Source organism: Micropterus salmoides, unplaced genomic scaffold (genome assembly GCF_014851395.1).
Source record: "Micropterus salmoides isolate LMB-PRFRI ecotype aquatic unplaced genomic scaffold, ASM1485139v1 Ms_hic_scaffold_18, whole genome shotgun sequence".
NCBI classification, from domain to species: Eukaryota; Metazoa; Chordata; class Actinopteri; order Centrarchiformes; family Centrarchidae; genus Micropterus; species Micropterus salmoides.
The window spans coordinates 33,235,482-33,260,236 of NW_024040928.1; the positions used below are offsets into that span (position 1 = coordinate 33,235,482).

General features: G+C 43.7%; 1 protein-coding gene across 1 annotated transcript; it reads right to left on the reverse strand.

The window, feature by feature from the left end:
* Positions 1-743: 743 nt before the first annotated feature.
* On the reverse strand, positions 744-24,033 carry LOC119908454. Its single transcript, XM_038726149.1, has 5 exons — positions 23,304-24,033; positions 18,165-18,248; positions 9,561-9,779; positions 2,150-2,294; positions 744-1,043 (listed from the first exon to the last, which is right to left on the reverse strand). Exons 1-5 carry the CDS (start codon positions 23,761-23,763, stop codon positions 935-937), a joined length of 1,017 nt encoding a protein of 338 aa, XP_038582077.1. The 5' UTR covers positions 23,764-24,033; the 3' UTR covers positions 744-934.
* Between the last annotated feature and the right edge of the window lie 722 nt (positions 24,034-24,755).

A 24,755-nucleotide genomic window follows, 5' to 3' on the forward strand; every position in this document is an offset into this window, starting at 1 on the left:
TTGAATTGAATAATAACTGGTCTACAAGATTACCTGAGGATGGCAGTTAAACACACAACATGACTCATTGAGAAAACAGAGGGAGGTGCGGGGGGTGGAGCACATTCCTCAATTCACCCTGGACAACCTATGCTACACCAGAAAGAGAGAGGACAGAGAAGAAGAGACACAGACTCTAGAAGGATTTTAAGACTCACAAGTTTAAGACTAGGCTACAGCTTTGGAGTGATAGTGATGGCAAGTTTGTAAGACAAAGCAATAGCAAAGATTTTACAAAGTTTAATTTTGGAACTCACTCTTATTTTGTTGCTGTTGAAGGTAATTTATAATGCTGTTTAATTTTTACTCACCGTTATACCATTTTACTGCTTTACTGTCATTATTTCAATTTATTCTTCACTTGTTTAATAATAAAGACTGACTTGATTCCAAAGAAACCTCCTACTGATCCTTTGCTGGCCCCGGAGATTCCTCCTTTACTTATAACTCACTGCTATACTTTTTTAATGATAAATTTATTGTCATAAACACCTACTAGTTAATTCATTCAAGTTGTATTAGTTAATAAAGTCTTTAAATCAATGAAAAACACACAATGGAAGGATGTACGCAACCCTCTTCTCAGTTACACACAGACATATTTCCGGTTGGGGCGGGACCGGAAATAGCTGTCAAAAATGAGTTTGATGGAATGTCATGTATACTTCTCTCTTGTGTCCTTTGCTTTCCTGTTTACCGTATTGACTGTTAAACGTACACCCAGTGTTCTGCTTAGCGTTGGAACTCCTCAGTGAGTTTGACACAAGCCAAGACCCAAGCCCTGTTACTTTCAACTCTTTTATTGGATGATTAGTTACATGAGGTGTGTAGGGTTAGGGGTTTGTTACGTGTGTGTGTGTGTGTGTGTGTGTGTGTGTGTGTGTGTGTGTGAACACTACATCCTTCTGCGGACACCCAGTTTAACGTTGCATTTGGTGCAGAAGTGGTGAGCGTCCTTGCAGCTTTCCATGAAAAACGGGATGAGACAGCAGCCACATACCGCCCTGAGACAGAGAGAGAGCAAGGGAAAAGGAAAGAGAGGGAAATATTTGTGTAACAGTTTCTTACGATTAATTACACATTTCTGGGAGAATTTGTCTCAGTGTGTCAAAACTCTACACACAGTCCTGCTAAGAAACTGAAACTGCAATCAAAAGCTAATAATCTATCAACCAAACAACAAAACTCTACACACAGTGCAGATAAGAAACTGAAATTGTTGTGGTGGCAGCCCGGCTGAGTGTCCTGGTTTTTTCTGCTTTTTCCTTGGTTTTCTGTTCCCTGCCTGCCTCCCTGTGTTTTCTCCCCTGTGCTCTCTCTCTCTCTCTCTCTCTCTCCCTCTGCTCCTGAGCCCAGCCAACTACCTGCACCTGCATCTCATCAGCCACCTCGTCAGCACCACCTCATGACTGCCTGTATTTCAACCCCGGTTCTCCACACCATCCTCGCTTGATCGTCGTTGCTCCATACCTGGTGCCACCCCCACGTTCAGGCTTCCATGTTTCATGTTTTTTCGCATTTTCCCTGTGCCGTGTCGCTGTCTTCTCTAACCCTGTCTGTTTCCCTCCCAGGTACACTCACCCTCGTCCTCCGTTCAGTCGGCTGGGCTCATCCACCGACCCTCTCCACCTCGGACTTCCCTTATGGCGTCCTCCCTGTTCCCCCGCCTCTCCTCGCTTCCTCGGCCCCTGTGTTCCCCGGCTCCCTGGCCCCCTGTCTCCTTGGTTCCCCGAGCCTCTGCTTTCCCGACATCCACCTCTTCCTCCACTCCAGTCCCTTTACCCCTTTCTCCCTCAATAAACCTCCTTCCCTCCCAACGTTGCATTTGGGTCCTCTCTGTCCCCGCACCACGCAATCCCATAACAGAAACTGCCATCAAAAGCTAATAATCTATCAACCAAACAACAAAACTCTACACACAGACCAAATAAGAAACTAAAACTGCCATCAAAAGCTAATAATCTATCAACCAAACAACAAAACTCTACACACAGACCAGCTAAGAAACTGAAACTGCAATCAAAAGCTAATAATCTATCAAAGCCAAAAGAAATAAGAATTGGCAAGTGACCATTATGATACACCTTTCGGGTGTGTGTGTGTGTGTTACCCAAACACGATGCAGAGTATACAGATCAGCCAGGCGTAGACTCCGCTGTGATACACCACCCTGGTTTGGACTGGCTCTCTACAGTGTTGACACATGGTCATGGTGGGGACACCACCCAGGTTTCCAGAACAAATCATACCCGGGGCTGAAGCACACAACATTGCACACGCATTATATACACAAGATAGTATAAAATACAACTTTATTGTCCAGCTGAGGCTGAAAAAGTATCTTTAGTCTGTTGGTCTGTTTTTATTATAATTAAGTCATGTAATTAATTAACTTGATCAGGGACCGACTCGCCGCTCACACAGCCCTCTGCTGTTTCTACATGCTGCATGCAGGCTAGCTGATTGTTTCCTTCTGTGGTGTTTGTGATGAGGCAGTGTAGTTAACAGGGGAGCTGCAGTGCGCCCTCTGGTGGGCAAACTATGCAACACCCATGACATGAGTGAAGGATCTGACTCTGTGTTTCTTTTTTAATAGTCATCAGGGGCGGACTGGCACAAGAATTTAGGCCGGGTATTTGACTCGACCCCAGGCCACCTTGTTCACACAAATCACCAAACCGCTAATTTTTATGGACTAACCTTTTTATATACAGTCTATGGCAGGGGTTTTCAAAGTTTGAGACTGCGGGCCTCTCCTCATACAAAGCTTGGGAAATGCCTCCCCCCCCATCTTTAATTTACTTGGTAAATTTTGCTCAATTCCTGGATGTCTATGAGATCATGATTATATTATCTGATCCCATAGACACTCAACATTTGAGCCGAAATAGCCTGATATTGCTGTTTGACATAATGTCTGACTGCACCAAACTGTTTTAAAAAAGGTCTGTCCTAAGCCATTTTCTGACTCTGATGGAGGGAAAACTTTCTTCAAAACTACTGTATCTCTGAACTCTCACACATGCAGGCTGTACTACGTGATCTCCTTTGGATAACTAATGCAATAAGTAATGTAATATCGTTTCACTTCCATTCACTGAGCCTCACCTGAAACTGTTTGGAGCCCCCCTAGGGGGGCCCGCCTCACCCTTTGAAAACCCCTGGTCTATGGGACAAACCCTATTTGTTGATGTAACAGGTACCACACCAGGTATAGTCTTCACCATGTTCGTCTACTGACTTTTGGGACTGATCATTAAAGTAGAGTATGTAAACAGTGAGTTTTCAAGACGAGGGCGGAGCTTCATCCCGGTGCCCACCTGCTACCAAGCCATTTAATACCAAGTTTACACGACCCCGGACTCACTGAGTCTGCCTGCATCGCGGCTGCTTCATTGTAGTCTGTTCTCACACCAGAAGCACTGCAGGGCGTCCCAAAAGTGCCTCTCGCTCCAGAGAGAAGCAACCAGTGTATTTTTGCACGGCATCCGTTAAGCAGTACAGAGCAGATGAACCGGGCAGGAAGTCAGACATAAAACAGCGAGAAGCCGGTCAATTTTCAAAATAAAATACCGTGTACAGTCTCCCGGTCGTATATATATCAACAGTAAACACAGTTATAACAGACCAAAAAGAAACAGTTTAACTAGATAGCCTAATTAAGCCCCTGAGGTTGGTTGAGGCGGGGGCGCATCAACTCGGTGTTTACTAAATGTTTCTACGAATATCTCCGTGATCGTGCAGCAAACAGAAAAGGTTCAGATATTGCCTTAATCGAGAGATTCTCAGCTTCAAAGTCCTTATTCTCGCGAGATCGTATGTGATGCACACAGCGAGCTAGGGGGAAGACAAGATGGCCCTTCACCTTGTGTAATTGGTGGGTTATCCAGTCTGTCTGCATTTTGTATGAAGCTAACCAATAGACGCTCTCAAAATCCCTAAGGAGCTACCCATCACCTCACAGTGGGGAAAATACCGAGCTGACGAGAAAGGGGGGAAAGTCTGCGAGAAAAAGATGGAAAAAACATGTATAAAGAAGAGGAAAAATAAGAAGAAGACGTGGACAGAAAATGGCGAAGATGCCTACATTGAGTTCTTGCAGCGGTTTTGGAGAGCAGCGATGAGAGACGAGTTTTAGGGGTCTGACTGTTTGGATTCTTACGATGAGGATTACACAAAAGAGATCCATTTGACTACGGCAAGCATATTTATTTTATAAAACCTTGTTTGCAATGGTGCACTTAGTGCTTGGCTAACTTTGACCATCTTGTCTAAAATAACTTGCGTTTGTGTTGCTATGTGTTTCAGTAAGTTGTCATGAACTTTGACAGATTGACTGTCCCTTTAATTTACTTTGTATAAAAGTTATTTTCTTGTGGGTTGGCTGTGGATCGGGAGGTAGAGCGGGTTGGCTGTTAATCAGAAGGTCGGTGGTTCAATCCCTGGCTTGTCCAGGCTGCATGTTGAAGTGTTCTTTTAAAACTGCACAGATAATAAATTGGAATAGATACAGAGAAGAGTAGCTGAAGGAAAATCTGTCAAAGCCTCACACATCCTCCACATTCTTGTTAGGTGTAAAGTGATATGTGTGTGTGTGAGGGGGACCTAAAGGAAGACCAGAGAGGATGTGTAAACTTTCTTTCAATGAATTTGAAAGTGCAAGTCCTAACTTGTTTTTTGAGAGGATTCCCAGCTGAAGACAGGCAGCATGACCTGTGCCTGCCACCAGGTCTCCACCAGGACCCCAACAGCAACCTGCAACCCCATCTACTCTGCAGCCAGCTCCACTGTCTTGGAGCTGAAGATGGACAAAGACCCAGCCATCGCTCTCCATCTCCAGGTTTCAACCAGCTCGGACACAGGGCTATGCTCGTAACATGCAAATTATGTAAATAGTGGGGCTTTATATAGAAATATTGTTTAAAAGTTAAAACATGATAATTTATATAATTTTGTCACTAGTGCGTTTTATTTCTGTGCAGCTTTTGCACTTTGAGTGGTCAAAAAGACTAGAAAGACGCTATACAAGTACGGAGCATTTACATTTATACACACAGTAAACATTTTGCTTGAAAGAAAGACCTGTTGTAATTCTTATTTTTTATTTGCACACATCCCCATAAATCCTGATGTGTAGTACGAAGTGACTATACAGTCCTGTTTTATTTCACACTAGGTGAAAGTAGAGTCACAGACAACACTTTTAATCAAAAAATGATTGTTCAAAATGTCACTTTAGACAATTATTATGCATTATCTACAATTTTATTCATATATGTCACTACTTTTCGTGACCCTAAGACCCATTTCAAGCACCAAAAGAATTCATCCACATGAGTAATGGTATGTTTCCATAAGAGATGTGAAGAATTTCAAAAATTGGACTTTAGAGTCACATTATCTCTCTCTCTCTTAATACAATGCTCTAGGACAAGTGGGGGGCTCATTGTAAAGAGAGCTGGGGGTTTTCTGCACATTTTGATATAAAACACATGGTATCATGTTATGTAATTGCCTTTAAAAGGTGAATTTAAGAAGATATGTAAAATCTAAGAAAAAGTGAAAAAATCCCTTATACATCAGAGGGTTAATCATAGTAGAAGTACATAAAGCGAGCACTAATCACCAAATCAACAAAGTCTAAACATGTCAGCAAAATCGTACAGGCAAAACGCTCTTATTCTGAAATGTTCCTTGTGGGATGAGGGAAATAATGCGGGCCGCAGTGAAGAAGGAAGTAAAAAGGACAGAAAACAAGTCATTAAGGTTGTGCAGGCTACACACTCTGCTGCTGAAATGCTGAGGGGCTTCCAGTGGAGGTTGAAGCCAGTCAGAGGACGGAACTAAACCGCGGTTCACTTCCCATGATGCACAGCGGTGAAGGGAGTTTTGTTCAAATTTGCTAATAAGTTTGGCATTTGTATCAAATACAAATGTTACTTCATGATTGATGTATTTTTAAAACGTGTCTGTGTAGGTAATTGTGTTATTGTTGTGGTGGTTTACCACTGAAACCAGCAGTGAAGGGACCGTTTCATTTGATAACATGAGTTGAAGCTTCCTAACAGCTGTCAAACTACATATGTACAAAGTGAAGAGTGTCTGCTGGCAGACGTTTGCTAGATGATGTTATATTGTTGTTCAAGTTTATCGATGGCAAGCCAAATTGGCCCGCAGGCCACCGTGATTTGGCCTGGTTCTCCCGATTGGCCAGTCAGCCCTCGATAGTCATATATCTGCTGTTATAAACGGCTGATACCGATTAAATTCAATTAGCTCACATCGGCTGATAAATCGTACAGGCTGTAATAGAGACATATAAAATCGTCACTATATAAACATGTATAGACATATAAAAAACAACACTATATAAATCTGTATAGACATTACATCAATACTGCACATCTGCATGCATCACATCACTACAGTTAATGCCACATACACACAGTATACAATATACTTTTGTCTACTATCTCACCTCTACAAGAAGGTGCAAATGAATGCAGTTTGTTCATTTTATTTATTACACACCCTCTCCATTTTGAGTTTCAGCTGCTCCCTTCAGGACGACAACACAGAGTATCTCTGTACAATCAACAACCTGAGCAACTCTATGCGAAGGAGATGTGTTGCACTGCCTGAGGCAAATGGTGGTCACACCAGATACTGACTGGTTTCTGGACCCCCAATCCACCCAATACAGTGAAACTGCACATTTTAGAGTGGCCTCTTATTGTGGCCAGCCTAAGGCCACCTGTGAGGTGGATGGATTATCTGATTTTGACAGATTTGTGAACAATATTTGAGATAAATAGGCCTTTTGTGTACGTAGAGAAGTCTTAGATCTTTGAGTTCAGCCAGAGACAATTTAGAGGAGACACGCCACTCATTCATATATAACAGCAAAGATGGCGGTTATCCCGCTCCTCCTGCTAGAAAGCCAATCACCTGCTTTTAAGAGCCAAAGCGGTAATCAGATTTCAGCCAATCGTGTGGTTACACTGACATAAAGGTCCGTATTACTTCCACTGCGCATGAACAAAAGTGGTGACACATGTGTAGTAGAAGTATAACCGGTCATGAAAAAGGCTTAAACCTTATTTTGGGGCAAAGTTGTCTTTTTCAGTTCACTTTTTCAGCGATTTTTATCAGATTTTAATCCTGATTCTATTCATGTAGTTTTTATGTCCTGGTGACCTGTATAAGTGCCAAGCTGGCTTTCTCCCCATTCATTTAGATAGGAGCCTGCTGCTAGTCAAAATAGCTGCGCGGAGGCATTGCCAAGATGGCGGCCGAGTGGCAGGACTTTGGTTCAACTTATGATGAATGGGGCAAAAAGAAAAGTGTGGCCTATAATTTTGTTCAGTGGATGTCCTTAGCCATTACCAATTGTCAGTCTGTAAGTCCAACAGGATCTTGGCTTGGTCTTTCTCAATTACCTCCTGAGTTGTATCCAATTCTGACATTAGGACTTCCAGTGCAAACTCAGCCACTTGGTCGTGGCGCTCCATGGATGGCCCGCATACCTGCATCTTGCACCCGCTGTCATGTGCTGAACTGTCTTTGGTGCATGGTTACACAGTCTGCACCTTGGATCTTGCCTGGTATGGTATACCTCCGCCTCTATTGGTCTTGTGCTTAGACGCTAGCTTCCCATCTCTTCTCATCCTTCTGGACTTGACTGCAGCTTTTGACACAGTGGACCACAACATCCTCCTTCACTATCTACGTTGCTCTCTCTGACTAGGTCTTCTCATCTTACCTCACTGGGAGAGCTTAGCATGTTGCTTTGGGAGAGGCTAAATTCTTGGCTGTTTTTCCTTCTACTCTACCTCAGGACAAACCCAACCCCCACTGCTGCCCTGCCATCCACTCTGACCACCTGCTTGGTGGAGAAAAAGGCTTGGATGAAGCAAAACTTTCTGCAGCTAACCACCTGAAAGACTGAAGCCATCATAGTCGGCACCCCACACTAGGTCCGTCATCCATCATTACCAGCATCACCTTCTCCTGCCAAGATATTCCACAAATCTTGGTGTCAGAATGGGCTCTTCATGTGATTGACACAGCTTAACATGCTTCTTGAGGTTCATTACAAACTGCAAAGTGCTGACTCACCACTGTGAGCTATACTCTCGGGTAGGATTGCCTCCTCTAGCCACCCAAAGGCTCTGTCATTGGTACACTTTCATATGAAAGGCAGTTCTTTGTCTGCTCCCAAGCTGTGTGTTCATATCATGCAGAAAAGTAAGAGGCGACACTTCTGATTTCTTTTTTTTCTTTGCATTCTCAGGACTTCTTTATGCTCTCTGTGCCAAATACTCGGAAACTGGAAAAAAGGGATTTGTGTATTCTGCACCCTCAGCATGCAATACATTGCAAAAGGACTGAAAACACATTGAATTAATCTCGCTAAATGTTTTTTAAATCCAAAATTAAAGACTTATAGGCAGATGCCTTAATATATGAATGTTATTAAATTGTGAAAATGACTCAAAATGATTTTATGAAATGTTAGCTTACTAGTCTTCTGTGTTACTGTAGTTGTCTGTACCTATGTGTTTTTTTTATTTTTATGTGCCGCTGCCCGTCTTGACCAGGTCACCCTTGCAAAAGAGGTTCTTAATCTCATTGGCACTCTCCTGGTTAAATAAAAGTGAATTTGTTTAAAATGTGGCCTGACTTCCATCTGACCCAATAGCATAAAGATATTAATTTATTTAATGGAATTAACAGGCTCTCACACACAAGAGCAAGCTCTCTCCTCCTGAATCATCTTGCATTATGTCTTCATTATTGCAAAATCCTACAAAAATCTTCAGAGGCGGACAAAGGCCCATTTTCAGCAACGGCACACTGTACCTGCTAATCCAAGTTTATCATTTTGAAAGGCTGTTTGATCTTTATAACACTCTTCTGCAAGCATGGTAGCACAGCTAAAAACTGGTGTGCTGATTAGCAAAACTGGCCTTCTTTAGACTAGTTGACTATCTGGAGCATCAGCAGTGGTTGGTTCCAATACAAGCTCAAAAGGGCCAGAAACAGAGAACTTTCTCATGAAACTGGTCAGTTCTTTCTCTGACAAATGAAGCCATTCCATGAGATAAACTGCCAAGAAACTGAAGACCTCCTACAATGCTGTGTACTGCTCCCTTCACAGATCAGCATAAACTGGCTCTAACCAGGACCACGGCGTGGGAGGGCCCGGTGCACAAATGGGCAAGAGGACAAACACATTAGGGGGTCTAGTTTGACAGACGCCTCACAAGTCCTAAGCTGGCAGTGTCATTAAAGAGTAACCGGAAAAACACCAGTCTCAACAACAACCTTGAAGAGGCGACTCCGGGATGCCGGCCTTCTAGGCAGAGTAAAGTAAAATTAAAACTAATCTTTCTGAGTTCTGGCTTTTTCTTTACCACTCTGCATAGAAGGCTGGCTTCCCACAGATGTCAACAAACCAAATTACATATTATATAAACACACTAACCCTGTTGATGTTGTAATTATACACAAACACTTACTCTGTTGCTGTTGTACCATCTGCACTGGCTGAGGCACCAGGGTTACATAACCTGGCTGAGCCATTTGGACAGTCTGGACGATCAGAGCCGGGGCCTGTTGGTATACTTGGGGAGGAGCCGGTATGTAGGGCGGGGCCTGTTGGATGGGAGCTGGAGCCTGTGCTTTGAAGGGAGCGGGAGGTGCGTCCTCTTCAGAGGACACTGGAGGATTGTCTTGTTCTGGAAGCGGAGGGAAAAGAGAGAGGTAAGAGAGAGGGATACGAGGCTCTGGTATAGAGATGGGAACACATGCAGATAATGAATTTAACCTGCCAGTTGTATAAATATGCTGATGACATGGTGCTCGTTGGTCTTGTGCAGATGAGAGACACAGCTAAGCAGTCTCCATATCTCAAACACATTGAAGAGCTCACTAAGACTAGGAGCCAGAGCGTTCAGCTATCAAGCTCCTCTCCTGTGGAACCAGGTTCCAGTTTGGGTTCAGGAGGCAGACACCATCTCCACATTTAAGAGTAGGCTTAAGACTTTCCTCTTTGATAAAGCTTATAGTTAGGGCTGGCTCAGGTAGTCCTGAACCATCCCTTAGTTATGCTGCTATAGGCCTAGACTGCCGGGGGATTTCCCATGATGCACTGAGCTCCTCTCTCCTCTACTTTCTCTCCCTCTGTATGCAACCTCATCCCATTATTGCATGTTACTAACACAACTTCTCCCCTTTCCGGTAGTCTTGTGCTTTCTCGTCCCTCTCCTCTCTCCTCCTATCACTTCCTGCAGGTTTTCTGGCTCTGGAGCTGTGGAGTCTGGATCTGTGGTTGCGGGTCACCTGCTGCCCCCGTGTTCCTGCTCGACACCCTCTGCTGCAACGACTATTGTTGCTAGTCTTATTGTTATTATTGTTATTATAATCATTAACATTACGATGGTTACCATTAACACTACTATAAATATCTGTACCATTTTTCATTTAGTCTATAGCAACATCACCTTCACTGTCTGTACCTCTGTGTGTATATTGTATAGGCTGCCTCCCTCCCCTCTCTCTCTCCTTACATCCCTCTCTCTCTCTCTCTCTCTCTCTTTCTCTCTCTTTCACTCTCTTTCTCTCTCTCTCTTTCACTCTCTTTCACTCTCTTTCTCTCTCTCTCTCTCTCTCTCACCCCAACCGGTCGAGGCAGATGGCCGCCCACCCTGAGTCATGGTTCTGCTCGAGGTTTCTGCCTCTTAAAGGAAGTTTTTCCTTGCCTCTGTCGCCTAGTGCTGCTCTTGGTGGGAACTGTTGGGCTTCTGTAAATAACATCACAGAGTTCGGTCTAGACCTGCTCTTTTATGAAAAGCGCTGTGAGATAACTGTTGTTGTGATTTGGCGCTATATAAATAAAATTGAATTGAATTGAAAAATTGAATTGAACTAAGTGGTTTGATCTAAGGGGTTGACTAAAGAGTCGTGTTTTTAACAATAAACCTGCTGAGATAGTTGAGGAGTTTGAATCATTTTTACATTTACTCATTTAGCTGACGCTTTTATCCAAAGCGACTTACAATTGCTCTACACGTCAGAGGTCCCACGCCTCTGGAGCAATGAGGGGTTAGGTGTCTTGCTCAGGGATACATTGGTGGATGGGTCACAGTGGGGAATTGAACCCGGGTGTCTCTCTCCAAAGGCATGTGTCTTATCCATTGCGCCATCACCACCCAATTTTTGATTGTAAATTAAGTTTTACAGTCAACACTGAGTACAGCGTTAAAAAAGCAATGGAGCATTTGTATCCGACCCACACTGTATAGAGCAGCTGCAACAAATAAGAACATCTTCATTCACAACTATGTCCCTACACTGGAATCATATACATGTTGTCTGTACTGTGTGTTTTGTTATGTATTGTTTGTGCTGTGATTTTTAACAATGTGGTTCTTTAACCAGCCTGTAAAGCCAAAGACAAATTTCCACTGGGGCCCCGGTGTAACTGACCACGCTGTCTGACACACAGTGTTGCAGGTGCACATACTGTGGTCTGCCAGTCAGGCAGTCAACAATCCAGGACACGAGGGGGGCATCCACCTGCCTCGCTGTCATCTTCTCACCCAGCAGGGCCGGCCGGATGGTGTTGAAAGCACTGGAGAAGTCAAAAAACATGACCCTCACAGTGCTCACCCAGTCGGGGCTGGTAGACGAACTGGAGTGGGTCCAGGAGAGTTCTGATCATGGGCCGCAGCTGATCCAGAACCAGTCTCTCCAGGGTCTTCACGATGTGGGAGGTCAGTGCCACAGGTCTGTAGTCCTTGGAGTCACTGGGACGTGGCGTCTGTGGCACAGGAACGAGGCAAGATGTCTTCCACAGCACAGGGACCCTTTGGAGACTCAGGCTCAGGTTGAAGACATAGTGAAAGACTCCACATAGCTGGGGGGCACAGGCTTTGAGCACCTTGGGATGGACACCGTCAGGGCCTGCAGCCTTATTAGAGTGGAGTGTCCTCAGCTGTCTTCTCACCTGGTCAGCAGTGAGGCACACAGAGGTCACTGGTGGGGGAGGGGACGAGTTGTCAGGCTGGAGAGAGCAGTTAAGCTGAGAGCCAGGGGAGGGGGGGTTGGTGTCTCACAGGAGGGGACAGTGAGGAGGAGGAGGAGGGGGGAGTAGTGGGATTAGGAGCCATAGCATCACATCAGTTAAAGAACAGATTCAGTTGGTTGGCCCGGATGTGAAGCCAGTGATGTTCCTCATGCCGCTCCAGACCTCCCTCATGTTGTTTTGCTGGAGTTTAAGCTCCAGCTTCCTCCTGTACTTCTCCTTAGCCTCCCTGATCTTCACCTTCAGGCCCCCTGAATGGCCCTCACCTCCTCCCTATTCCCGTCTCTGAAAGCCCTCCTCTTTGCATTCAGGATGTCCTTGATGTCCTTTGTTACCCACAGTTTGTTGTTTGGGTGACACAAACACAGGCTGCCTTTTCACCAGAGGCACGCAGCAGGGATTGATATGAACCACGTTAATGGTAATAACAACAATAGGACTAGTAACAACAGTTGTAGCAGAGGGTGTCGAGCAGGAACACGGGTTACTCTCAGTCCCAGTGATGATGATGATGAAGAAGACGGCTGGTCTCCCTCTGAGCCAGAGGTGCACCCGTGTTTTTCCGGTCACACGGGGCGCTATCTGGTTTTCTGTCCGGGCCTCAAAGTCCGCACACACACACACACACATGAGATACTGTGCCCATTGGCCTACCGGCCGAAGTTAGCTCAGAGAAACACAGTAATGTCCATAGCAGACTCTTAGCCACAAACACACTTCTCTTAAATGAGTCAGGCTAACACTGGGGCTCTACACTCTAATATTCATCTTGGTTTGTAGCTCTTCGTCACACAAAACACAGCCGCACACTCACACTGCAGCGCCTACTTCTCTCGCATATCTCCCTCGTTTTTCTGCTCTTCCAGTTCCTCTGACTACTAATCCTGCCCCCCAACCAATCATACCTTTTAGAAAGTGGATGTGGGGGTGGGAGACTCCGGTGTTGTCGGAGAATTACTGAGCTTGTCTATTAAACACCAGATGCGTCACTTGATTTTATTTTCATTGGCCAACTTTTGAACTGAACCTCAAACTGAGTATTTTTTGTTTGCTTACTGGGATACAGAAAGATGAGATCAGGAAGCATTAATTGGTGGTTGAACTGTGGGTTTTGTACTGAGCGCTTGCTGTATAACACACTGTGGTGACCTTTTGTTTTTCTTGTGGTCTGCAGGTCGTCCGACCTGATGATGTTATATTATTTAATGCCATGACTTGGCCCAAATGATCTTTCTCATATTATTAAAATTTGATACTTTTGGCCATACTATACACTGATTTACTGCTTGTTCATTTTGAAAAATACAAAATCATAATCGCAATATTGGTAAAAAGAAATTTAATTAGATTTCTTTTCAAAATCGTTACGCCCTAATTTAGGTTTTCAGGCTTTAAGTGCCCCCTTCAGGTGGTTCTATTCCTTCTCTCTTGCTCAATCATGGAAATGCCGTATTTTGCTTCCCATGCTTGCTTTTTAAATGGCGGGGACGGCTACATACGGACTGTTACAGGAGTAAAGGACACACTACATTTATCTGAGAAGAAAATGCAGAATATCTTGCTATTCAGGCATCTGACATTTCTGCCCACTGCCAGTTGGTGCATCAACAAGGAGAACAGCCGGTGGCTTCAGAGGTAAGCTGGATCGTTTATAGGCAGCTCTAAAGTGTTAACATGTGGCTATTTCCATTAGTGGACAGTAACTTCCTACTGTACTGAAGTACAAAGTAGAGGTAGCCTATTTGTACTTTACTTGAATATTTTCTTTTCATGTCACTTTCTATGTTTATGTTCACCGTTTATGTTTTTGGATATTAATATAATATAATATTGGCTATTTCATAGAGCACTGGTCTCCTGCAGTTTGTGGTAACTTGTATTGGGACGGTTACTGAAACTGATATGGCACAGTGCCACCGAATATATTTTTCACCAGCCGCCACTTTGTGTTACCAAACAGCTTTATACAGTGCGCTTGCGTGCACACCAGGGTGTTCAAGGCACCACCTTTTTGTTGATAAAAATACTGCCATTAGCTACTGTGGGAGATCAAAGCCCTCAAACCGGGCCAGAGGCCTGACAGACCCTCACTCTCACACTATCTGTAAGTTAGAATTAGAGGTTGTTGTGTTCAGTGTAAATGGTATTCTTCAATGAGAGACAGATTCAGAAGAACTCGAGCTGAGTGATAATTTCAAGCAAATAAAAAAAATACATTACATACATGTGACTTCTCAATCTCTGTATTACATTGGTTAATATGTCCTGTCTTGCTCCTCTTCTTGTGGGTTTTAGGGTCAGACCCACCTCGACCTCTATATCCACACATATTCAATATTAAAACAAGAGTGAAATGTGACATCGGAAATAAGATGTCATCGTAATATTTGCGTAATATCATCGTATAAAGCTGAAGTACCCAAAGGGAGGGGGTGAAAGGTTTGCTCCACTCCCAGGTGCTGTCTGGGCAGTTTCAGCCATAAACCTAGAGATAGCAGACTCTATGCATGACTCTTAAAGTGACAATATTAACCTTGTCCAGAGACTAACCTCATCCTGAACCAGGCTAGCAGAAAATTTAAACACTCTCCAAGACCAAAAGGGCAACGACGTTCCCCTTTCAGATTACCTCAGACATCAGAGAACCCCCTTTCTTCAGTCTTGGTTCTCTACCCCCAAAGAGCCATTAACACGCCTCTCCCTTTTCACAAGACACCAGAGAAAGTTAGACTCAAAAGTGACAGACTCAAATTCCTTTGTGTGAACAAGTGTGTTTCACACATGGTAGCTCTGCTTTAATCTTGAGAAGCTGCAGAGCTGCAGTCTCTTTTCATTCAACTTCCACTGTAAATTTCCAGCTAATCTGAGGCGCTCGCTCTCTCTCTCTCTCTCGCCTGTCCTTCACCGGTCGTGCAGAGTTTTACGTCGGTTCCTCGTGGGTCTATTTCAAGTAGCCGTCTATTTATAGAACGAGAAAATATTCTGTGTTTGGTTCATCAAACAATGATGTGTGAACAACTCAGCACAACACCGTTGAAATGTATATTGTAATAGGCTGATTACTAACTTGTTGGGAGAAAACTGGTAGTTCTATGTAAAACACAAACTCGAATAACGAAGCCGTCCTCGTGGTAGACACGCTCCATGAGACAAAACCACAGCGCCATGCGCTACTTTCACTCTCGCTCTTCTCCTTGGTCTCTTCCGCTCTGCGCACAGAGTTTGCTCCTGCTCCTAGCAACGCTTGTGATCAAGAGTTTGGCACGGAAAGACCTCCGAGACTTTTAAATTTTCTTTTGTCTCACAGCAACTTACTTACCTTATTCGCGAGGTTCCGCGATCCCTTGGGAATTTACCTTTTGTTTTCTTTGTTAAAAGTAACACAAATTTGAGGTCAGAAACAACCAAGTTTTTTTAAGCTTTATTTCCGTCGAAATAACGTTAACCTCTCTCCTCCCAACGACAACGTGTCGGAGGCCAGCCACGTGGGTTAGTTACGCCAACTGTAATACAGAGAACATCAAACAGCAAACCGAGCCAGGGTTAACCGTCTGTCACTGCAAGAGTTTCCTCATCACCAGCCGAAGCGGGAGGACCCCGGAATAGTCCCTGGCAGTGCCGAGTCGCAGGGCGTACCGAGCCGCCGTCAACGACCAGCAGCCAGCGTGGGGCTGTCTGATTACAGGGCGTCTGCACTCTGTGATCAGTTGATGTCCTTTTAAGCTTTTAATTCTGTAGCTGTAGTTTAATTCTTTAGCCTAAAACTCCTAGCCAAATGTAACCTAGTTATGATGGTATAATTTTCCTTCTTTTACGGCCTTAGAATCAAATACTTTACCACAATAGACCAACTAAATTCACATTGATTGCATTCTGTTTGTTTAGTCATTGTTTTATATATATTTAACCTCACTGTGTATTCACTTTAGTTAGTTAAGAAATTTCACCTTAATCACAGGAACTGTGTGTGTGTACCGTTTAAATCCAGGTCACTGGACGAGGGGTTTCACGACTTTGATATGAGATGACTGACTGATTAAATTGATTTAAAATTATTAGCAATTATTAACCTACTGATCAATAGTAAATAATTGTGTAATTATTAAAACCATACCTAAGGCGTCCTGAGACCTTGGGCGGACAGAATTTCAGGTGGTGCCCCAAAGAGTGTTCACGACATAATATTTCCGAATATTATAATCCATAACTTTATTAACCAAGAGTAGTTTCGCTACACCTTAACCAAATAACTTTCTAAACTTGTTAATCCTTATACTAATCAATCTAGGCATATAAAATATTCACACATCATGGCTAGCTGAAAATATTCAACACTACGTTATGTCTGCTCTGAACTCGCCCCAGGTGGTTGACCTGTGCTGCGGCTTTGCCATCTGGCAATTCTGGCAAATTCCACAGTATACCATTTAAATACCATTTGTTATGGGGTGGGCCGGTCATCGACATGTCTGTACCTCCCTGAAGACCACAGAAAAACTCTCCAAATATAAAGAGGGTGGGTGATGGCACAGTGTCCCTGAGCAAGACACTTAACACTTACAGCGTGTCTGGCTGACGGATGGACGTTGCTGACATACTGCAGTAAGCGTGTCGACTCATTTTTGCTTGTGTGTTGGTACCGTGTTGTGCTGCTCTCGCTAAATAACAGTTACATTTGTTAGATTACAGCAGCCAACTGTTCGCTAAACACTTATTCTTTACAGTAATTTTGCCTAAGCACTCACAGTTCTTTCCATCTTTTAGTGACTGCTGTTCAATCTCACAGTTGTTCTAAAGTTTTGGTAGCTGACACTACAGTACTTTAGCTTAGCCGTTAGCGACTTTAGCTTAGCAGCTAGCGATGGCTTCTCCTTCTCCCTCTCTCTCTCCTACTTTCTCCTGCTCGGTGTGTCAGATGTTCAGTTACTCCTCTGCCTCCTTTAGCGGTAATGGTACATGTAATAAGTGTAGTTTATTTATAGACATGGAGGCGAGGCTCAGTGATTTAGAAGTCCGGCTCCGCACCTTGGTAGATCAGTCTTTAGCTACTGTAGCTAGCCAGTCCCCGGTAGTCGGTGCTGAACGGCCTGAGTTAGCCTCTGGTAGCCGTCCTCCGGCATCCCCTGTGCAGCCAGGAAAGGGGGGCTGGGTGACTGTCCGAAGGAGGAATCGTAAGCATTCAAAGCCCTCTCCCCCCCTTAAACACACATATACTGTATACTTAAAAAAGGTAATTACTGTTTATTTCAAAAGTGATTATTTTAAAAAGAAACAAAGTGTTGCACAATGTTTCAGAAAACACGTCGTCCAATCAGAAAACATTACAAAACGTTTTGAGATTGTACTTGACCCTGGTGAGACAGGAGGAGCCGGGCCCAGAAGCCCCCATTTAGCCCAGCTACTCCAAGTGGTACGAGAAGTCCCTTCAGTTGGCAATCGGAGCAGAGAAGGATCAGGTGGCCTCAAGCCTGTAAAACTGTCACGACATCCCAGCTTGGGTGTGGATGTTTCAGTTTTTTATTTTCTATTTTTTAGTGTGTGAGGCTGGCTGGTGTGTTTTGGTTTTTCTTTCTCTCTTTCTCTTCCTTGCTGCTCTACTTTTTTAAAACATCGGACGCAAATCAGGCAAATTGTTTGTCCAAACAACACAGAACTTCCAGAATATGTCTACATAAGCATCACCATTGTGAGGCGCTTTAAATGCATAATAACTGGATGTGGAATGAAACAAATCAAGCTATACATCAGAAAATGGTTGTCCAATTGTTACAAAACTTGCAGAATGTGTTTTGTAACATTAATGAACCATGTGTGTGAAATTATTTTGAAGGCGATATTGCGAAAAAAGGTTTGAACCCATCTCAACCCACCTCAATGTATAACACCCACCTGGGTGATGCACAGCAGCCATTTGCGCAAGAATGCTTACCACACATCAGCTTGAGGTGCATAGGGCGGGGAATATAGAGCAAGTGTATTGGGGGAAAATTAGATGGCCAGATGGTGAAAGCCATGTATGGTGCGCGTGTGTGTTTACCTGCTTTTAAATCCTTCATCATGTCATTGGTATTCTTGACAATGCATTTGATCTCTTCTACGTTGTCCTTCACCAAGAGAAGAGCTGTGGCAAAAACATATTAAAAAAATAAATACACATATGTGTACACATACACAACAGATTAATGTGAAAAATAATGTTCAAAAACTTGTAATGTCAGGTGCTGGGTATGTTCTGTGGTAATGTTCTGCCAGGCGCTGGGTATGTTCTGTGGTAATGTTCTGCCAGGCGCTGTGTATGTTCTGTGGTAATGTTCTGCTAGGCGCTGTGTATGTTCTGTGGTAATGTTCTGCTAGGCGCTGGGTATGTTCTGTGGTAATGTTCTGCCAGGCGCTGGGTATGTTCTGTGGTAATGTTCTGCCAGTGGTAATGTTCTGCCAGGCGCTGTGTATGTTCTGTGGTAATGTTCTGCTAGGCGCTGTGTATGTTCTGTGGTAATGTTCTGCTAGGTGCTGGGTATGTTCTGTGGTAATGTTCTGCCAGGCGCTGGGTATGTTCTGTGGTAATGTTCTGCCAGGCGCTGTGTATGTTCTGTGGTAATGTTCTGCTAGGCGCTGTGTATGTTCTGTGGTAATGTTCTGCCAGGCGCTGTGTATGTTCTGTGGTAATGTTCTGCTAGGCGCTGGGTATGTTCTGTGGTAATGTTCTGCTAGGCGCTGGGTATGTTCTGTGGTAATGTTCTGCTATGTTCTGTGGTAATGTTCTGCTAGGCGCTGGGTATGTTCTGTGGTAATGTTCTGCTAGGCGCTGGGTATGTTCTGTGGTAATGTTCTGCCAGGCGCTGGGTATGTTCTGTGGTAATGTTCTGCTATGTTCTGTGGTAATGTTCTGCTAGGCGCTGTGTATGTTCTGTGGTAATGTTCTTCTAGGCGCTGTGTATGTTCTGTGGTAATGTTCTGCCAGGCGCTGGGTATGTTCTGTGGTAATGTTCTGCCAGGCGCTGGGTATGTTCTGTGGTAATGTTCTGCCAGGCGCTGGGTATGTTCTGTGGTAATGTTCTGCTAGGCGCTGGGTATGTTCTGTGGTAATGTTCTGCCAGGCGCTGGGTATGTTCTGTGGTAATGTTCTGCTAGGCGCTGGGTATGTTCTGTGGTAATGTTCTGCCAGGCGCTGTGTATGTTCTGTGGTAATGTTCTGCTAGGCGCTGTGTATGTTCTGTGGTAATGTTCTGCTAGGCGCTGGGTATGTTCTGTGGTAATGTTCTTCTAGGAGCTGTGTATGTTCTGTGGTAATGTTCTGCTAGGCGCTGTGTATGTTCTGTGGTAATGTTCTTCTAGGTGCTGGGTATGTTCTGTGGTAATGTTCTGCTATGTTCTGTGGTAATGTTCTGCTAGGCGCTGGGTATGTTCTGTGGTAATGTTCTGCTAGGCGCTGGGTATGTTCTGTGGTAATGTTCTTCTAGGAGCTGTGTATGTTCTGTGGTAATGTTCTGCTAGGCGCTGTGTATGTTCTGTGGTAATGTTCTGCTAGGCGCTGTGTATGTTCTGTGGTAATGTTCTTCTAGGTGCTGGGTATGTTCTGTGGTAATGTTCTGCTAGGTGCTGGGTATGTTCTGTGGTAATGTTCTGCCAGGCGCTGGGTATGTTCTGTGGTAATGTTCTGCTAGGCGCTGGCGCTAGCGTCATATTTTATGAATGAGGATCAAACTGTAACACTACAGAAAAACCACAGTAACACGCCTGCAGCTGACACATGCAGGGAGACAGAAAATCGTAGACAGTGTCAATAATTAAACGAACAGATGTAGTCTGTAATAATGCATTGATCTGATGTGTTCTTATGAGCTGTATGAAAATAGCCTTATTCTTTCAGCTCGGTTGTGTCGGCGTTTCCACATTAAAAAGACTTGGGCCGTTCTACCTCACTTCAAAAATGAGATGAATTTATTTAACACACTCAAAGTGTCCAAACATTGTTCCAAATTAACTTCATAAAGCGATGAACCGAAAATTCCATTCATGCCATAAAATGAGCTCAAATAGTGAGAGGGGTCCAACTGCAGACCTCCACTGTCAGGCCGGTCAGTTTTTTTACGTCCCCACAGGAAGTAACGTGAATCATTCTCGGTTATTTCGCTACTCCACACATCGCGACTGCGGTAGCTGACTAGCATTATCCAAAACATTGAGTAAAATCTGAATACATTGCTCTTGGTGTGTGTTCGCCGTCAAAAGCTACCGCTGTCAATACTGTACATCTAAACCACACAAATTACAGAATGTTACATGTGTGTACACAACAGTGTTTCCCAAACCTCTTCTGGAGAAAGTTTCCCCTGTCCTGCATGATTTAATCTCTACCTGCTTCAACACAGCTGATTGAAGCAGTTTCAGGATTCAAAATCAGTTGATAGTTTGAATCAGCTGTTTTGGAGCAGATTTAAAACACAAGGTTATTTAAACAGTTACCCACATAAAGATACTCCTCCTCACCACAGCCACTGTTGGCATATCCTAATTTCCAAATATTGATAGTTTAAAGATATTTTGATGGAACATGCATTCAGACTTATTAAAAATGTTTTGGATAATGCAAATCAGTCACTGCTGCCAGTTCCTGTTCTAACTGTGTAATCTGTGTGTGTACAGTGAATAAAGTAAAGTATTATTACAGTAGGCTGTTGTCTCCATTCTTTTTTAAAAAGGGGATATTGACAAAATTATATATTGTATAGTATAGTATAGTATACATGTTGTATCATGTGTGTTCATTTTTATGGATTGTAGAGTTTGATAGTCCACATAGTCCAGCAGGGTTCTAGTTATGGTCCAGAAGGAGGTCTGAGCTCTTATTGAAGCAGTAAAATCCTGCATCTGTGGTGGTCACTAATTCATTTACACCAACCATTATTTTTAATCACAAATGTACATTATATTAAGATAAACACACTAAAATAAACATGTTTTCCAAACGAACTATGCTGCGCACCGACATGATTAATAATAATTAATATGGTACCATAAAAGGCGGGTTTGCATCGCTCCTTGAGCAGGAGTCTTTGTTAGTTTATTTCAGGCTTTTAAAACTTAAACTTTGTTGCAGTATCACACACATCTGGGGTGAGCAGTGTGCTGCTGTGTGTGAGAGAAAGTGTTGACCATGTATGAAGTCTGTCCAGGCTTCTATTATTTATTTATATAACCCCCGTCGCTAACGTCCGTTATACTACAGACTCCCACAAAGCTCAAATTTTAGTCCAGTTTCCCCAGTTGTCCGTTTTTCCTATTAAATTCAGCAGATTGCAGTAAAATGCCATAGTATATTACTCTTCAAAGGGAAATAATGAAAGAGAAGTGCGTGTGTGTTTCTTTTAGGATGACTGGAAGAGAGACTAAATTACACTCTTAATCAACAACGATGTTTTTCTGTGAATGGATGTAGCTGTATGGACGGAGTTAACATCATATTTTGACAGAATAAATAAATAGTGCCTGTAAAAGAAATACTGTTACTAGTTGAATGATTGAAGCGATATACAGTCGGCTTTGTTTGATTTAATCCTCGGAATGCTTTCCATGCTGCAAGTGTTCACATAGGTGATTAGAACCTGTGAAAATTTGCTCGAGTTGGAAATTTTCAACTCACGCGTTGCCTTAATGTTGCCTTTGCGTCGCCGGCACCGCCCCCTTCGCACCGCTTTGCACTTTGTATGTAAACTCACCGCCCCGAACGCTCGCTTTGCTTTTTGTCTGAAAGCACAGTAAGAAAAAATACATAGCCTACGTTCATATTAAAATTCAGTATTTAAAACAAAAACACATTTATTAAACACATTTCAAAGCAGTATATAGGCTTATCCTTCTGTAAAAACTTGTAGGCACCAATAGCCTAATGCTTTTAATCAGTCTGAGGGATTATATCGCTATAGACAAGAGTTTCTCCACATCACCGCTGCAAACATAAAGCAGCCTATAGGCTAAAACAGTCTGTGGGATTTTCTACAGATGGGGATGGAATTTTCAAGAGAGCTGATTGGTCAGTAGGCAACGTTTTCATAGAGTTGATCTCTAATCTGGAACATAACCTGTTCTGGAGCAGGTTAGCTGTTCAGCATAAGTTACCATGGAAATCTACCCCGGTAACAAGTGAACCACCTTCGTGGTGCTGAAAACTCAGGGTTAACCCCGAAGTTACCTGGATAAGCTCAGATCCTGCTTTGTGGAACAGGCCCCAGATGAAGTGTTGTTTTGGGAATTGGGAATTTGGGAAAGGGAAATTTCCCTTCTCTCCTTACTTCTAATTAATCAGATGATTACTCAGAGACTGTTTATTATTAGGGCCCAAGCACGAAACGTGTGAGGTCCCTATTAAAACTGAAGGGATTATTTCTTTCTTTCCTTCTTTCTGCAAAGTAACCTCAGTTTTGGCAAAAAATTTTGTATTTTAAGGTTTTCGCGCATGGGTGTGGCAATTTAGGATTTAATGGTCATTTTTGGCAATTTACACACTTTGTACTCCTCCTAGGGATTTAGTCCGACCGACTTCACATTTGTGCTGTGCAGTCTAAACCCACTGACGCAAAGGCAGAATATAAGCAGACCAACATCATCATTCAATGAGAAGTCTACCTTCACGTTACTCTGCAGTGCATTACATTATTTATTCACTGGTAATAACGTTCTCCCCTTTAGACCATTTGACCGACAGTTTGGGACTGCATGTTGCATGTGAAACTAAGAGTAACTGAAACACTTGTGATCGGGCAGAAATCTTACCACAAATCCACACATTAACTTCAGCAGCTCTGATAAAGTGCCGCTCACATTTCCAAAAAGCAGGTATCCGTTCAGTTTTTAGATGTTTATATTGAAAAACTCCTGCGATGGACTGGCGACCTGTCCACCTACATCTGCATTCACCATTCACACACATTCATACACTGAGCCTAAGTGCTCAAACAGAAACTAACATTCACACACATTCATACACTGAGCCTAAGTGCTCAAACAGAAACTAACATTCACACACATTCATACACTGGCGGAACAGCCGCAGTGTTACCAAGCCTGTGTAACCTTTGCTGACGGTCCAGATTCCCCCTAGGTCTAGCACCGGTAACAAATACAGGATGTGTGAATGTGTGTTCATGTATTGTATGTATATGTGCATCAAACTCACTTTCCTTCATCTCCTCCAGGAACTTCATATCTGCAGCTCGGTCTTTCTCATCCTCCGCCTTCCTCCTGTCTTCACTGAAGGTCTGCTGCACAACTTGGGTGTTGATGTTGAGCGAGAGCACGAGAGACAGAGACTCCTGACTCAGGCGCTGGTTTAGATCTGCAAAGTTGCCGTCCACGGAGGAGTTTTTGATAAAGCGCTCGATCCAGGACAGATCCTCCATCTTCATCATCAGATTCAGAGCATCCTCCAGAACCTGCTCCAGCCGGCACACTGTCTGCTGCACATGGACCGAGTCCGACACGACATCCTTTGCCATCTGCAGCTGCTCTTCTAAAACCGAAATCCGGGACTTCATTCGCTGCACGCGCACCTTGTGGACCTTGGGCCGGGTTTTGTAGATCTTCATGATTAGATTACCAAGAATGACAAGGTCCTTTGGCCCAAAGTTGATCATCATGATGGAGGGTTTAGTATGCAGGTCTGGAGAAAAGGTAAATTAAATTATATATACACGCACACATACGGCCGACGACATGCAGCAAGGCGGCAGCAGAGCATGTAGAATTAAAAATGTTAATGTGGACAAGAAAGTAATTTTTGGAGTTTAACATTTAGTAGGTTAGGCATTTGCTGCTTTCAGTTTTATTTGTTGTAAAATGAGACACAATGAAGAAACAATGCACACAAATTTGCCAATATAAGGTTCCTTTCTGGATACAAACATGCTTCGCAGTGTTGGGAGGATTACTTAGCGCCAAATCACAACAACAGTTATCTCACAGCGCTTTTCATAAAAGAGCAGGTCTAGACCGAACTCTGTGATGATATTTACAGAAGCCCAACAGTTCCCATCAAGAGCAGCACTAGGAGACAGAGGCAAGGAAAAACTTCCTTTAAGAGGCAGAAACCTCGAGCAGAACCATGACTCAGGGTGGGCAGAGAGGGACAGAGAGAGAAGGGGGGGGAGAGAGAGGGAGAGAGAGAGAGCGCGCTGGAAGGGTAGAGGGGAGCAGCCAACAAGACAATATCCGTGCAGAGATACAGGCATTAAAGGTGATGTTGGCAGAGACTGAAAGTGTTTCTGGAAATGAGAGCTGCTCATTGGGATGGATGCCGTCTCTCCGGATCAGACCAGGTCTTCCCCAGAAAGTCTGCCAATGATCTACAAAGCCCACATCGTTTGCTGGACACCACCTCGACAACCAGCGGCGGAATGACGACATGCGGCTATACATGTCATCACTGGTCAGATTTGGCAGGGGGTCCAGAGAAAACTACGGTGTCCGACATTGTTTTTGCATATGTACACACCGACTCAACATTAATCTTAGTGACCTCCGATTGGCGTAACCGGGAGTCATTACCGCCGACGTGAATAACAATCTTAGAGAGTCAAAAGTAAACATTGAGAACCAGCATTTCATTTTTATGTTCCATATCTGGAACAAA

Excerpts from the sequence above, each read along its gene's own strand:
- LOC119908454 (XM_038726149.1), bottom strand. The coding sequence starts at position 23,763 with ATGATGATCAACTTTGGGCCAAAGGACCTTGTCATTCTTGGTAATCTA. Across the intron at positions 9,780-18,164 it reads GATGAAGGATTTAAAAGCAG|AACAAGACAATCCTCCAGTG; the intron begins GTAAACACACAC and ends CTCCGCTTCCAG. Across the intron at positions 1,044-2,149 it reads ATACTCTGCATCGTGTTTGG|GGCGGTATGTGGCTGCTGTC; the intron begins GTAACACACACA and ends TCTCTGTCTCAG.